The sequence below is a fragment of the Garra rufa genome, chromosome 1 (assembly GCF_049309525.1).
Source record: "Garra rufa chromosome 1, GarRuf1.0, whole genome shotgun sequence".
Classification (NCBI taxonomy): domain Eukaryota; kingdom Metazoa; phylum Chordata; class Actinopteri; order Cypriniformes; family Cyprinidae; genus Garra; species Garra rufa.
Genome location: NC_133361.1, coordinates 21,332,857 through 21,349,586, shown reverse-complemented (window position 1 = coordinate 21,349,586; position 16,730 = coordinate 21,332,857). Strand labels below are relative to the sequence as shown.

Here is a 16,730-nt window from a genome sequence, read left to right as displayed (position 1 = left end):
GTGCTGAAGAGGGGACCTTAGGGACGTACCCAGCTCTAGGGTAGAGAAAAGCTTTGGCCAGGCCTGGCGCAAAGTCAATATAGGCAGCTGCCACTGAAAGGGCCTGCAGGTCCCCTACTCTCTTGAGAGAGGTTAGTGCAAGCAGCAATGCTATTTTGATGGTAAGCATTCTGTCAGAGATCTCTTCTATCGGCTCAAATGGAGGCCTACATAGAGCTTCAAGCACCACAGCGAGATCCCACGTAGGGACTCTCGGTTTCACTCGAGGCCTCAACCTGAGTGCACCGCGGAGGAAACGAATGACCATGGAGTTTCTACCCACTGAGAGGCCACCGAGAGGGGCGTGGTAGGCCGATATAGCCGCCACGTACACCTTCAGAGTGGAGTGGGCTAGCCCTGCGGAAAGGCAAGTTTGCAGGAACTCCAGTACTGTACCAACCGGGCAGTGAACTGGGTCTGAATGGCGTTCGTGACACCATGAGGCAAACAAGTTCCATTTAAGGCCATAACGTTTCCTCGTAGAGGGAGCTCTGGAAAGTAGGATAGTCTCAACAACCTCAGTTAAGAGACCAGCCTCTATGAGATGTGCCCCCTCAGGGGCCACACCCATAGTTTCCATATCTCCGGGCGGGGGTGAAGAATTGAGCCCCTGGCCTGGGAGAGGAGGTCCCTCCTGATAGGAATCTCCCATGGAGAGCCGTCTAGGAGGGCAATTATGTCCAAGAACCATACTCGGGCCGGCCAGTACGGGGCTACTAGTAGCAGCCGTACTCCATACTGGCGTACTCGTTCCAGAACTCCCGGGAGCAGAGCGATCGGGGGGAAGGCGTACAGACGAAGCCTCGGTCACGTCTGTACCATGGCGTCCAGTCCAAGAGGAGCTGGAGGCACTAGAGAGTACCAGAGGGGACATTGCGATGTCTCTCGAGTCGCAAAGAGGTCCACCTGAGCCTGGCCAAACACTCTCCAAATCTGCTTCACTACTTCTGGGTGAAGCATCCATTCCCTGGGCCTCGGCCCCTGCCTCGACAGGACGTCTGCTCCCACATTGAGACGTCCAGGGATGTGCACTGCTCTTAGCGAGAGGAGTTTTCCCTGGGACCACAGGAGGATCTGGTACGCCAGCTTGTACAAGGGGCGTGAACGCAGACCCCCTGGTGATTGATGTAATAAACTACCGCAGTGCTTTCGGTGCGGACCAGCACGTGACGATGTCTCAGGCCTGGGAGGAAGTGCTTCAGAGCCTGAAACACAGCAAGCATCTCTAGGCAGTTTATGTGCCAGGAGAGATGTTGGTTGCTCCACAGACCGTGGGCCGAGCGGCCACTCATGACTGCTCCCCAACCGGTGAGGGATGCATCTGTCACTAGCGTGACGCGGCGACAAGGAGCTCCCAACACCGGGCCCTGAGACAGAAACCAAGGTTTTTTCCACATGTCCAAGGCACGTAGGCATCGCCGCGTGACCTTGATCTTGCGGAATGGGTTTCCCCTTGGTTTTGAGCCACCACTGTAGCAGTCTCATGTACAGCAGTCCAAAAGGTATCACGTTGAATGCAGCTGCCATAAGACCTAACAATACTTGGAACTGTTTTACAGGCCTAGCTTGACCGCGTTGACTGCAGTAAGGATCGACTCGATCCGAGCAGGTGACATTCGTGCCTGCATCATGGTTGAATCCCATACGACACCTAGATAAGTGGTTCTCTGTAATGGAGACAGCACACTTTTCTTGGCGTTGAGTCTCAACCCCAGCTCTTTCATGTGAGCGAGAACAGCACCTCGATGCTGAACCGCTAACTGCTCTGAACTGGCTAAAATCAGCCAGTCGTCTATGTAGTTGAGTATGCGGATGCCCTGGAGTCGCAGAGGAGCCAGCGCAGCATCCACACACTTTGTGAAAGTCCGGGGTGAGAGTGCTAGGCCGAAAGGAAGAACTCTGTATTGGTAAGCTTTGCCCCTGAAAGCAAACCTGAGATACTTCCTGTGTTGAGGAAGGATGGAGACGTGAAAATATCCGTCTTTTAGATCTATCGTGACAAACCAGTCCTCGGACCTGATTTGAGACAAAACCGGTTTGACAGTCAACATCTTGAACTTCAGCTTTCTGACTGAGCGGTTTAATTGTCTGAGATCTAGAATGGGCCGCAGCCCCCCATCCTTCTTGGGAACAATGAAGTACCGGCTGTAGAACCCGGACTCTCTGTGTTGAGGAGGGACCACCTCGATGGCCTCCTTCCTCAGCAGGGAGTTTACTTCCTGTTCCATTACCAGAGCCTGCTCGGGGCCCACCTCGTTGGGAAACACCCCGTTGAAAGGTGGCGGCGGAGCGCCGAATTGGATAGAATAACCTTTCTCTACAGTGCGCAGGACCCATGTAGATACATTTGGAAGTAGTTTCCACACTGCCAGAAAGTCTACTAAGGGAACCAGCCTCTCGAGGTTGGTCTCTGGTGTTACTAGAGATATTGATTCTGTGCCCTGTAACAGCTTGCTGGCAGGAAACACCTGAATCAATTCCTCTGAGGACCCCTGTGGGGGTGGCGAACTCTCTAGCTCCGCTACGTTTCCGGGTGGAACAACTAGAGAACAGTGTTTGCGGGAGATCGCCGCGCTCTGTAACACTGGCAGGGTTAGCTGACAGATCTCCTGAGGGCCCCGAGGAGGGGCGGCCACCATGAACTGTGGTGAACCACAAACCTCCCGAGAGGGACTGCCCTCATTGGCCCTGCACCGCAGAAGTCAGGGCTGTTTAGTCGAGGACCTCTTAGATTGAAGGACTACCCTCAGGTCAGGCCTTGTTTTCGAGGCCCCCGACTTGGAGTGATGCTGACCCCGCCCTTTAGGCTTCGCCGGAGGGGCACGGGTTGCAACACTCCTCTTTTGTGCCTCACGGTACGAGGAGCTCGTACACGGCTGGGACTGCTCCAGATCAGCCCCAGAGGAATAAGTGCGGCGAGGGAGATAGCGTTTAAAGGCTGCTGCCTGCCTGCGGGCCTCCTGGTGTCTGCCGACAACTGCATCAACAGAGTCACCAAAGAGGCCCGAAGCCTGCAGTGGAGCGTCTAGAAGAAGGACCCTGTCCTTGTCTTTCATCTTGGACAGGGTCAACCACAGATGCCTCTCCGTGGCCACCAAGGCTGCCATTGACCACCCAACAGCACAAGCGGTCTCCTTGGTGGCGCAGAGAGCTAGATCTGCGATTCTACGCATCTCTGTAATGTTAGCTTCCTTGCCGTCACTCAAGTCCTTTAGCAGGTCAGCCTGGTATGCCTGCAACACTGACATTGTGTGTAAGCAAGCACCAGCCTGACCTGCTGCCGTGTACACCTTGCCCACCAAGCCCGAAGTGATTTTGAGAGGCTTAGTAGGCAAGGACGGAGCCTTCAACGACGATGCCAGACCTGGTGACAGATAGCTCGCAAGCGTCTGCTCAACCCGCGGCATCGTCTTGTAGCCATGCTCATCCAACCCCGCCACATTACCGTAGTAATCAGCGGACGGGGTGAATAAGCGGGCTAAGAATGGATTTTCCCACGATCTAGCGATCTCTGCATGCAGATCGGGGGAAAAAGGAAGGTTCCGTTTTGGAAGTGCTGACTTTGTCCGCAGAAAGCGCTCATCAAGTTTGCTTTTCTGCGGCTCATGCTCTTGTTCCACGGGCCAGCTGATGTTAAGCTTGGCTACCGCGTTAGTCAACACTTCCAAAATCTCCTCATACTTATGAGGCGATCGAGGGAGCGGTTGAATACTTTCGTCCACGCCCTCCACATCAACCTCCTCGGAGGAAGACAGGAGAAGCGCAAACTCCTCTTCCTGGAGGGAAGGAACCGCAGTGCGGGCTTCCTCATCCAGTAGGAGGTCAAATGCTTCACTTGGTGAGGAGAGAGATAGGGGATCACCCGTCTCCATTCCCTCTAGTAAATCAAGCTGCGAACCCCACGAGTGCAGCTGCCGCTCCGCCTCGGCGGAAGCGGGGCCAGACCCGCGAGGAACGCTGGTGAAGGCTCCCTCCTCGAAGAGAGCCTTCCGGGAACGGAGCACCCGCAGTGGAAAGCGATCACACTGCGGGCAGCCAACCCCCTCGAGGGCTGACTGTGAATGCTCCGCGCCCAAGCAGACTACACACAGACTGTGTGTAACCCCACCAACAATGAAACGTTGGCAGGGAGGGACACACCTTCTGTGTGGCTACTCAACCGCTCTAACTTTCTTTCCCCCTTTTGTACTTGGTTTAGACATAGTTTGCTCAAATAAAAGCTGTGCAAACTGGCACAAAAAACAGCAAACTATAGACAGACACAGACACAGAGTGCTCTCGCTGAATGACAAAAGCTAACGCCGGCTTCAAACGCACGTGCTTTATACTTCCCGGTCACTGACGTCACCACGCCAGTGACATCACTCCCGTTTTCGGATTGGTTTACAGACTATGTTCAGAGTGAGGCTCGCCAATGGCGTTCCCCAAAGCGTTGATGACGCAGCTCGAGGTCCCGGAAGGGAACTGTAGTTAGTTTTTTTTTTCTGATGACTGTTGTTACAGCTAACAGAACAACATATCCCGGGCATATTGTATACTTGTTGTGAACATTCTGGGAGTTTTGTTGATCTTCCTCTGGTAATTGTGGCTGCTGTGACCATAGACTGAAACAGGTAGCGCGGACACAAAAATGGCAGCGATAAAGCACAGTGATGTCACATGGTCCCTATGGATAGATGTTTTTCTGAACACAGAAGTCACACCTGACTCTTAACCTGAAGAATGCTTTGCATTTCCAGTCTCTAGTGTTTCTCTAATGTTACACCTATTAAAATGTTTTTAAAAAGCACATGGCTCTATAGTGCCATCCCATTGCAAACATTTAATGAGTGTGTAAATGACATGAAGCTGTTAATGTTAAATGGGTTCCTATGGAGACCGGAACAGAAGAGCATCCAATCTGACGTTAGAATTCATAATAGCGGCACTCATTGTTTACTCAGGAAAAAGGTCTATAACAAAAAAGATAACAATGTCTAAAAGCTGTGTGGTTTTCAGATTATGATGCATGTCGCTCTGTCTCTGGTCTGTATGTGTAGATGCGTTCAGGGGGCGTGGCTTTGGACAGCGATTTGTAGGGAGGGTGGAACGTTCACTTACAGTGCTATCAGGCTAAAGTTAGCATTTCCCAAGATCTCCTATTGCACCTTTAAAACACTCAGCAAAATATTATTATATTATAAATATTATTAAATATTATCGTTGTCGACAAAAATTCCCCCAAAAACATTATATAATTTTTGTCAATATTGCACATCATTTAGGGGCATCATTTAGGTCATTTGGAACACAGACACACAGAATGTGTGCATGCAGGTGTGTGTGTGCATCGGTTTAACCTACATTGGGAAGACTAAATGTCCCCACAAAAAATTTAAAACTTTTGACATTTCAGGCCCCACAAGGAAAACGGCAAATAAACCAAAATCATTTGTAATCATTTTGTAATCATTTGTAATCACAGGATTTTTTTTTATTTTTTTTACAGTTCAACCACTGCATGTAATCAATAAAAATGTAACTAGTCTACTTAAACTAATTTGACTACTTAAACTTGTCTACTTAAACTAGTAATTTACTATAATTACTTAAGTACTTAATTTTTAATTTTTGGAATCTGATTACATAATGAGACTGGCAGTCAGACCCATAAAATTTACAAATGGCCGTGTCCACTCATACAGCAAAAATAAGGTGGAGTTTATTTAAAATTATAGTTTCAGTTTTTCTGATAGTAGCCAGCTCACTGTAAGTGATTAATACATGGCTACAAAATAAATGGACATTAAATTTTTATCTGACCTGAAATTATTTTATTAACTTTTTTATAAGAAATTGCAGACAGTACAGGAGCACAATCATGCCGGAAACTGTAGGTTTCCTAGATGAGTGGTCAGTGTTGCAAACAACAGTTGCTATTATTCAGAAATATTGACCAATTAGAATCAAAGAGCCGTATAATAATGTTTAATAAATGCACACAAGCAGTGTTTGGAAGCAAAGATGTAAATTAATCATCATAATATGGTGGATAAGCTGATGTGTGAAGAAGGACAGCTGCTGCTTTACATGAAAACTGTGTAGCCCTAGAGTCTCATTCACACTTGTGCACATTTAAATATGATAAGTTATTGGCTACTTTTATGATTTTTAAAAGTTGACAGTTTAACTTAAATGAGGTTCACTTTTAATTAGACCTGCTTTTTTTCTTTCACAGAGCAGCATGAAGTAGTGGGTCCTGCAGATCCTGTACTTGCTGTAGCTGGTGAAGATGTGATTCTGCCCTGTTCTATCAGACCTCACATCAGTGTTGTGGACATGAGAGTGGAGTGGTTTAGATCTGATCAGAGAGGTTCACTAGTGCATCTCTATGAGGATCATGAAGACAGAAACACATATCAGATTCAGTCCTACAGAAGTAGAACAAAACTGAATCATCAAGAACTACAGAGAGGAAGCGCATCACTCAAAATCTCATCAGTCCGAGTCTCTGATGAAGGACTTTATAAGTGTTTTATTCAGTCCAAATCCTGGTATGATGACACCACTGTTAATGTCAGTGTTGAAGGTGAGACAACCATTAAAAACTAAAGGCTGGAATACGCTACACAACCACTGGTTTACACACCATGGGGAAAGGTCAAAAGTAATGTAGTGTATTCCGGTCTTAACATGCACTAACATAAAAAAAAAAAAAACAAGAACAGCAACAGAACATATTTCTTGTTTTTCTGTAGCTGTAGGACATCTTCCAGTGATCACTGTAGATGGGTTTGATCATTTCGGAGGGCTTCGTCTACAGTGTGAATCTGAAGGTTGGTATCCTGAACCTGATCTTGAGTGGCTAAACAGTGAAGGAGTCCGTTTGAGTTCAGAAACTACAGAGACACACAGAAATGGAGACAGATTCAGTCTGAAAAACACCATGACTGTATATGAGAGAGACAGCAAGATTCACTGCAGATTCAAACTGAAGCATCACATGTTGGAGACAATGATAATCACCACAAGTAAGTACTGACACTTCTGTTATTTTAACTGTTTGTCATCTTCTCTTGGTATTTTTTTATGCAGTAAAAAGATTTGATTATGAACACATTAGGTGAAGCCAAAACATTATACTGTCTCTGCTATATTCATGCTTGAAAATGTATATGTATTTTGTAATCATCTCATCAAAGCACATTTGATTTACCCAATGTGCTGTTTTGTTTTGCAGGTAATATGTTTAATCACTGGAGGACATCGGTCATCCTGATTTCAGTTTTTGTTGTGCTCAGTGTGATTGCTGCTGGAATACTGATAGCTGTGTTTGCTCATAAAAACAAAGGTAAAATGCTTGTTTCTTTTTTTTTTCTCTTTGTTTAACTGAAGAAAGTTTTGCGCATCCAACTCTTAATATCATCAGTGTGTTGGCAGAGGAAGTCAATGGAGTTGTATTCATTTGGCGATAAGGCTAGGTAAATCTGGATGTTATCTGCATAGCTGCAATAGGCAATTTGGTTCTTTCTCATTATTTGACTCAGTGGGAGCATATACAGGTTGCACAAGAGTGGTGCCACAATTGAGCCTTGAGGGACTCCACATGTCATTTACGTACACTTTATGCTCTCCTATACTCACATAATAACCTCTCCTCTCTAAGTATGACCTGAACCATTTGAGGATTATCCCAGAAAGCCCAACTCAGTTTCCCAATCTCTCTGGAAGTATGTTATGAGTGACAGTGTCAAAAATCTTTTATATGTTGCCTAAATCAGTAATTTATCAAATATAATTTATTATCTTTGTAAACGCCACCTGTGTGCTGTGATGCGGTCAGAAAATAGACCAAATAGAAAATCCAGGTGTCCATTTGTTGTTTAGCAGTTTCCAGGGAGTTTGGAAAAGAGCCCAGTGAGAAGTGAGGCGTTCACCACTTCTAAGAGATCTGCTTCTAAACAGTCAAACAAACTTTCAAAAAAAGATCAGCAAGGCAGCAAGTGGACATTTTAAGGTCCTGTTCTGTTTATTTTAAAGTGTACAATCCATTGCTTTGAAGGTTTGTGGAGAAGGTCTGTCTTGCTGTGCCTAGTTCCACACTGTCTTTGTACAAGTTATAGTGAATTTCAGTATTTATTTCTGCATTATCTATGTGATTATTAAAATCCGCAGCAGTGCCTAAACAGTCAAACTCTGAGGAAATCATTGATAACAGTTCTGTAAAGGACTGTTGCACTGCAGCTGTCTTCTAGCCACATATCCAGGTTGTTTGTGGTTATTAATTCATTGACCAGAAATGTTTTTTTTTTTTTTTAAATGCTTACCTGACAGTATTACCTTTTGTCCCCACAGCAAACTTAGTTTGACGCATAATAGGCTGCAGATTAGACAAGGTTTGCCATACGGCTTGAGAAGGCCTTAGACTTTCAATCACATGATAAAACATAAATGGAGAAAGCTACAGGAATTTTGTTGCTATTGTAGCGAAATTTCCACCACATTTCAACTGATTGTGTATTTTGTTGAATAACAATCTGATGAAAACTATATTGAATGACTTCATATGTATGACCTGGCTTGTTTCCTTGGTTGAACAGGGTGAATTTTTGTACTGTCAAGCTCTGTGACCACACTGAAAATAATGTTATGAAAAAATGTATGTTACAAAAATGTAAAATTAAATTCTGTCTACACATTTTTTTTTTGATATGTCACCTCATATGTTAAATATTATGTTGATGATGCAACTTTTTTATATTATTATTATTTCTCTTTATTTAATAATTTGGTAACATTTTGAGTAGAGACCAATTCTCACTATTAACTATTTGCTTATTAACCTGCACATCACTATTTTGCATATTGGCTGTTTATAATAATTGTAACACAGATTTGCTATCTCACTATTAATAAGCAGTTTAGTTTAATAAGCAGAAATTTGTTTATTGAGGCAAACGTTATAGTTAATAGTTTGAGAACTGGTCCCCAAACTAAATTGTGACCAATAATTTAATTCAGTATTAATGTCAAATCTGTTTTCATCCACAAAATATATAACAGACATTGTGTATTAATATACTTTTGTGTATATCTTATCCTGTATATTATTATTGTTCCTCAATCACAAATTATACTTGTATTTGTTGTCTGAATTCTGTTTTCTCTTGTCTTTATTGTGAATCTTCTTTAGAACGCATTCAACTACAGAATGAACGCAGTCAACTACAGAATGAACACAGTCAACTACAGAATGAACACAGACAACTACAGAATGAACACAGACAAATACAGGATGAGAAGAGGAGAATACAACATGGTGATTCTGTCTTTATTACGTTATTAATTCATTATTCATTTAAAGTCAATTTTTAGCAGTAAAATATGTTTTAACTGTGTGCATTCATTTATTTTGTGTATATCTTGAGTCTGATAAATGGTCACCAGTTGTTTATATCATGTATATTTATTCAGGTCTGTCATGACTGGTTGCAAAAAAAAAATATAAAAAAAAAATACAGAAATACAGCACACTGGCAAAAACACGGCAAACTGAACAACCAGCTTAAAAATTACAAGATAACACCAATAACGAACCAAAACCAAGGCTATAAATACACAAGGACATAATTACATAAACGTAGGATAGGTGTAACTGAATCAGTAACCAAGACCAACACAGACAGAAAAACTAGCACAAAGAAAACATGCACAAAAACAAAACACAATAATTATTATGGCTTGAACCATAATAATGGCTGAACAAACTCAGGATTACAAAACAATCCATTCTGGCTTTGTTGGTACCATGACACTGATCATGAATTTTCTCTATCAGCTCAGGCTTTGATCCTGTGTTTATGGAGAGAACGTGACATCTGTAGTGAACAACCAATCGGATGTCTTGAAACTGATTCACAAGAAAGTCAGTGCGATTCAGTTTTAAAAGATTAAAAGATTGAAAAGCATAAAAAAAGTAAACATTTACACAGCAAGATGACAAGATCTGGCCAAGAAAGAGGACAAGTTAAAGAAAACATCTTGCCATATTAGTGCAAGTCAAAGCTGTGAAGTGTATATAGTGTATGTAGTTGATAATATACAAGCAGAGACTAAAAAGTCATATGTAGTCATTTATCTATTGAGTCTGAAGCTTATTTATATTTTATATTATCCGTATATATTTTTTATTCATTTAAAATAAAGTCTTAAAGCTGCAGTCTGTAACTTTTGGCGCTCTAGCTCTTACAGTTTTTCTCAATTGCTAAAACACTATAACCAGTCTTTTGAACTAAAATTTCAAAACTATAACGCCATTTTTGAAAAAGCACACCCATTTCCCTAAACAATAAACACTATTCCCTGCTTTGACACATGAGTTATATTTGGTGAACTGTTACTGCAAAACTCTACACACAAACCCCTACATTTCTCAGTGCTTACACCATGTGGTCATTTAGAAAGCACAAGCATTCAACATTGTTCACTCAATCTGTGAAGTTTGAGCTCAGTTAGCACACAATTATCCAAGTGGAAACACTAGGAGTCAAAATTTAGCACACACAAATCAGAACCTAAAAGAAGCCAAAGTCAGCTTACAGTTTTTCTCAGTCACTTTGGTGCATTTCTCAGATCAGAAATGAAATTGTCAAAACTACTTGTTCAACATCCACATCATCTAGTCTCTTGTGCACATCATAAAAAGCTTCTCATTCTTCTGATCAAGTTGTGATTGCTTTGGTACATTCATACAACTGATTAGATGCATTTGTCTGCGGTTTCCCACATTATCAGTTGCTATTGTCATGTTGCTCAAAATGTATGATATAGTTCTCTGTGCAATAGTTTGACCCCTCAAAACATCAAGTCATTAGCTCATCATATAAGTCATTACCTAAATGCAAAATTTTTGATCTAGTTGTTATAAACTGTCAATCATATATTCTACACATTTCTATTAGACTTTTTGTAAATTTGCCATGAATTATTCAAGTGAATCTTGACTTTCACTAATGAAGATAATGTATATCAACCAATGATAAAGCAGTTCTCTGAAATAGCTCAAAGGTACATCTCTTGAACCTTCAATTGGAAAGCATACTGTATATAGACAGAGGACAACTCAGGAGTTACAAAATCTGACAGTAGACTTTCTAATTTTTATTTTTACCTTTGTGCCCATATTTCTTTTTCTTTGCTGTTTCACAATGACACTGTAATGCATTTTTATTTTTTTTCTCAGACCACTAGTACAGTACAAGTGTAACTGTGAATCCTATCCAGTCTTTTTCAATCAGTATCCCACATACAGTAATGTGTAATTTTGAAGAGGAAGAGTAGGAGGTGAAAGAGGAAGAGGAGGAGAAGAAGGTGGATGACAACGACAACATGGAAGAGACAGAGGAAGGGCAAGGGCGAGAAAACAAGCAGTCTCATATATTTTAGTTGATGAGTGCCAGGGTTGGATCAGGCATGCAAGAGGATTTGACCCCTGCTGCCTGGCCAGGGCTAATTTAGCCTGTGATGCTGAAGAGGTTCTTTGGCCTGTCCCAGACCAAAGACAGGATTCTGGGCAGAAAAAATTATATTTTGTTGTTGTTTGCTGTTTTGTACTGTACTCTACAGTACATTAAATTAAGGAATAAAACACTTGCAAAGGCATAGATTTGTTGTTTTCATCATGTGAAAAGATTTTTATTTGGATTGTTTTGGTTGTATTGTTTTGAATTTATCTCATCAGTGTGTAAAACTGTGTTGTAGTGTGTGTGTTTTTGAGGATTTGTGTGTCATGTCTGAGAGCAAAGTTTGGTTTTTCAGCAAGATTGTGTTGTTTTGAGTGGAGAGCTTCATTTTGACCTCAATATAAGAAGTTTGGGGAATTGAGTTAGGAGTTGTGGATTTGTGTTTAGAGTTTCGCAAATAAGAGGCATAATTTCAAGAAATGTGTTTAAGCAATTGAGAAAAACTGTAATGAAGTGCATGTCTTGCGGAAGAAGATTGTAGCCGGAGCTACTTTTCTCTGTTTATGTCTATGATGAATCATGTAGGTAGGGCTACTCTGCAGCACTTCCTACCAGAATCAATTTGAAATAGTCAGAATATAAAAACTTATCATAGGTGTACCATAGTGATTCAGGATAAGACAAAAAAACACGAAAATGGATTCATGATGTACACTCTTAAAAATAAAAGCTTTAAAAGGTTCTTCACAGCAATGCCATAGAAGAACCATTTTTGGTTCCACAAAGAACCATTCAGTAAAAAGTTATTTAAAGAGCCATCTCTTTCTTACCTTTTTATAAACTGAAGAATGTTCTTTTGCCACAAAGAACCTTTTGTGAAACAGAAAGGTTCTTCAGATGTTAAAGGTTCTTTATGGAAACATTTAGACAAAAAAGATTCTTCTATGGCATCGTGAAGCACTTTTATTTTTAAGAGTGCACTTGCTTATATACATTTTTAAAATTTTAAACATAAAAGTTATGGACTGCAGATTTAACTATTAAACTAAAATGGCTGAAATGGCAATGGATTAAGGGTATAATAATGATGTCAATCATATAAAATAATTACATTAAATAATCATTACTAAAAGCCAGATTATTTTATGTTTAAAATCTTATACTATGTAATGCCCTTTCATTTTGACCAAGAGAAACTGGGGAGTGTCACAGATGTCTCAGTTTGATCGAAGCTGACTAGACAAATTTCGGTTTTATGATCTCTAAACCAGAGCATAACCTGTGCTGGAGCAGGTTATCCGTGGAGCGTTAGTTATTATGGGAATGAACACTGCTAAAAGCCAAACCACTTTAATGCCTAAAACCCAGAGTTGGTGTGAACTAAACTGAAACTTACCTAACTAGCCAGCCAAAACGGCTTCATGGTCGAGTTAATGTTGTCTGATGTAGACTTGTGTGATGTTAACACAACTGAATGATCAATGAGTATTAATGAATGAGTAATAAAAATGATAGAATTTTAATGTTCTTTTTTCACCTTTTTCAGAATTTTCTTTAGAACTTGATCAAATTTTCGAATGCCTGAAGACACTTATACCTAAAGGTGAATGTTTTATATGATCTTATTAAAATATAATTTCATTACTTTTAAATTATTTAGCAAAACAAAGAATGAACACACTATGCATAAACAATTAACTATGTTTTATTATAAGATATATAAACTCTGTAAAGTGGTCTTGGATTTTGCTGGTCCTGTGATGATTGAAATTGTTGATCTAAAGATTAATTTTGTTCTGAACCCTTTCTTCATACTTTTTTTAGCTCTCATGTATTTAGGAAAAAAAACTGGTGAGTAAAAGGCATACTTATTTATTTAATAAATATTTCATAAGGCCATGGGGGCAGCCATGGCCTAATGGTGGCTTGTAATCCAAAAAGTGCCGTTTTGATTCCCACACCGGCAGGAATTGAAGGTGGGGATTGTGAATGAACAGCGCTCTTTCCACCTTCAATACCATGACTGAAGTGCCCTTGAGCAAGGCACTGAACCTCCAGTTGCTCCCCGGGTGCTGGAGCAATGGATGCCCACTGCTCCGGTCTGTGTTCACAGTGTGTGTGTTTGTTCACTTCTCACTGCTGTGTGTGTGCACTTGAATGGGATAAATGCAGAGCACCAATTTCGAGTATGGGTCACCATACTTGACAGTACGTCACAACTATTTTAATTAAAAGGCATGTTTCATGACATATTTTTTTATTTTATTTTTTAAATTGGCAGAAGGACTATATTTGGCGATAAGACTAATATAGTGCTCTACATTTAACCCATCCAAGTGCACACACTCATACTGTGAACACACAGTGATGATGATTGACAGTCAAACGCAGTGCGTTTGATTGAGTGTCAAACGCAGTGCTAAGATCTAGTAGTACCAGCACTTATATTTTGCCTGTATTAGTATTTAATTGATTATCATTTATCTTTATGAGCAGTGTCTCTGTGCTGTGATGCGGTTGAAAACCAGACTGAACATTGTCCAGGTGTCCATTTGAGTTTAAAGGGGTCATCGGATGCAAAATTAACTTTTACATGTTGTTTGAACATAAATGTGGGATTGGCAGTTAGTGTACACAACCACCACAATGATAAAAACCCACCCAATGGTATTTGTGTAATCTTAAGTAATATCCCCTTTTTAAAATCAGGTCATTCTAAGTTTATTGTCAGTGTGACGGCACACCAACAGAGGACGCTCCCACAATAGTTGATTGACATGAGCGCCTTACCTTAGACCCGCCCTCACCGAGCTGAAACAGGCCGACTCCAATCACCATTGTGTGACTCAGGTGCAGACAAGAATGTCTCAGATTGAGCGATTGAGGTGTTCTGTTGTTGGATGAATAATAAACATAGCAGTCGTCATTTACTCCCGACATCTGAGCCGCTGAAGACGCAGAGGAAAATGTTATTTTCGTTTTTAAAAGGAAAGCGCCTATCATGATTTACATATGTGTCTCTGTTCGTGTGAATCATGCAGCTTCACCGACATGTAGCTTCATCCACAGCAGAAGTGAGTATAAAGGTTTTTTATGCATCTTTGCAAATGGCCTTTTTTAATAATGTGCTTGTTGGCAAGTTTTGCCGCTAAATGTGGCTAAAAGCAGCTAAATGTGGCTAAAGTAAACATTATATCTCATAATCCCACAGCTGAGAGAAAAAAAAAATCCCACAGCAGTTAAATTTGCATTTAAAGGGGCCATGCAATAAAATTAGTTGAGTTTTTAGTTGAGAAGGTAAAAGGGTGTTTTTTTTACACTAAAATTGAGAATTTTTAACCAAAGTATATTGGAGACTTTTCATTAAGACCCTAAAGAATCATTTGAACTTGCGGAAAATGGCCATTCGATGACCCCTTTAAGAAGTTGTTCAGCTGATAGAAAACAACCCTTTCAATGATCTTGCCTATAAAAGGAACATTTGATATTGGTCTGTAGTTGCTCAATATGGTTTTATCCAGATTTCTCTTAACAACTGCTTTTTTTTTCTTCATAATTATGAAAAAAACAACCTCTATTTAAAAAAAATCGAAATTTATTCAGAATCGTGATAGAATGATAGAATTTTAATGTTCTTTTCATGTCTTTTTCAGAATTGTCTTTAGAATGTGATCATCTTTTTAGAGTATCTAAAGACACTTATACCTAAAGGTGAATGTTTTATATGATCTATTAAAATATACATTTATTACTCTTAAATTATTTAGTAAAACAATTAATGAATATGCTTTGCATTCATATATGAATGTCATTCTTTATATTTTATTATAAAATATGTATACTCTGTAAAGTCTTCTTGGATTTTGTTGGATTTCAAGTGGTGATTGAAATTATTGATCTCATTATTGATCTAAAGATGAATTCTGTTCTAAAGACTTTATATCTTCATACTTTCTGTTTTCAGCTCTCACACATTTTAGAACACACAAAGGTGAGTAAAAAGGGAATATTTATTTATTTTATTTAAAGACATTATTTATGGCATAATTATTTTAAAAATAAATACATTATGTGTTATAGTTATGTTTTATAGTTATTTACATAACTAAATAAAAGCAAGACCAAAAAAAAAAGAGAGAAAAAAAAAGAAAAAAAATAACACAATGGGATCCAAAAATGAACAGCAAAATGTTTTTCCTAATTTTTCTTTGTGTTGTTGTAAAGTTCTCATGATTCCTATAAAAATATATATAATTGTCATTATCTTCATTATATACTTATCTGTAAAGCAGAGTTTTCAATATTTTCCACAGTGAATGTGATTCTGGATGCTGATATGGCTTATCCACGTCTGATTGTGTCTGATGATGGGAAACAAGTGAGATACGAAAACACAGAAACAAAAAGAGTGACTGGAGGAAAAGACAGATTTGATGATAATCTTGGTGTTCTTGGGAAGGATGGATTCTCCTCAGGGTGTTTCTACTTTGAGGTGCAGGTGAATGGACAAACTGAGTGGTATTTAGGACTGACCAGAGAATCAGTTAAGAGGAAGGGGACGGTCCATCTGAGTCCTGAGGATGGATACTGGACTTTGTTTCTGAAAGATAGGAAGTATCAAGCTCATGATTCTTCTTATTACTCTCTTTCTCTGAGTGTGAATCCTCAGAGGGTCGGTGTGTTTGTGGATTATGAGAAGGGTCTCGTCTCCTTTTATGATGTTGGGTCCATGTCTCATATCTACTCTTACACTGATCAGTCTTTTGATGAGAAACTCTATCCATTTGTTAGTTTCGGGTGTGGGTGGAATGAAAACTCCACACCACTGATCATCTGTGATGATTACTAATGAGATCAGTGAATTTTCATGATCGACTGAAATAAAAGAAAATGCAATAAAAACGGTAACAACAGTAACTAGATAGTAAAGTTTGTAGACAAACTGTGATGTTGGCTGGAGAAAGCTTGAGATAGATGCAGCTTCATTCACAGCAGAAGTGAGTACGGGTTGGTTTATGCATCTTTGCAAATGGCCTTGCTTAATAATCTGCTTGTTGGCAAGTTTCACCACTAAATGCGGCAAAACGTGGCTAAACATTACGACTCATCATAGCAGACAGAGAGAGGCGGGGTGAGCAGAGCTCATTTGCATTTAAAGGGACCCTGCAATAAAATTAGTTGAGTTTTTGCAGAGCTGATTTTGACAAGGTAAAAGGGTGTTTTTTTACACTACTATTGAGAATTTTTAAC

The 16,730-nt window shown here is 40.3% G+C and overlaps 2 protein-coding genes across 2 annotated transcripts in view; one reads left to right on the top strand and one right to left on the bottom strand.

The window, feature by feature from the left end:
- Positions 1 to 16,730, bottom strand: part of LOC141332211 (butyrophilin subfamily 1 member A1-like) — a 136,787-nt gene that overhangs the window by 10,369 nt on the left and 109,688 nt on the right. The window lies entirely within an intron of this gene.
- LOC141342255 (butyrophilin-like protein 3) lies at positions 5,900 to 16,393 on the top strand. The gene is made up of 10 exons (XM_073846669.1): positions 5,900 to 5,911; positions 6,235 to 6,607; positions 6,777 to 7,049; positions 7,259 to 7,369; positions 9,212 to 9,337; positions 13,039 to 13,083; positions 13,305 to 13,331; positions 15,134 to 15,187; positions 15,445 to 15,471; positions 15,794 to 16,393. The coding sequence occupies exons 1-10, from the start codon at positions 5,900 to 5,902 to the stop codon at positions 16,327 to 16,329; spliced, it is 1,584 nt and encodes a 527-aa protein (XP_073702770.1). The 3' UTR covers positions 16,330 to 16,393.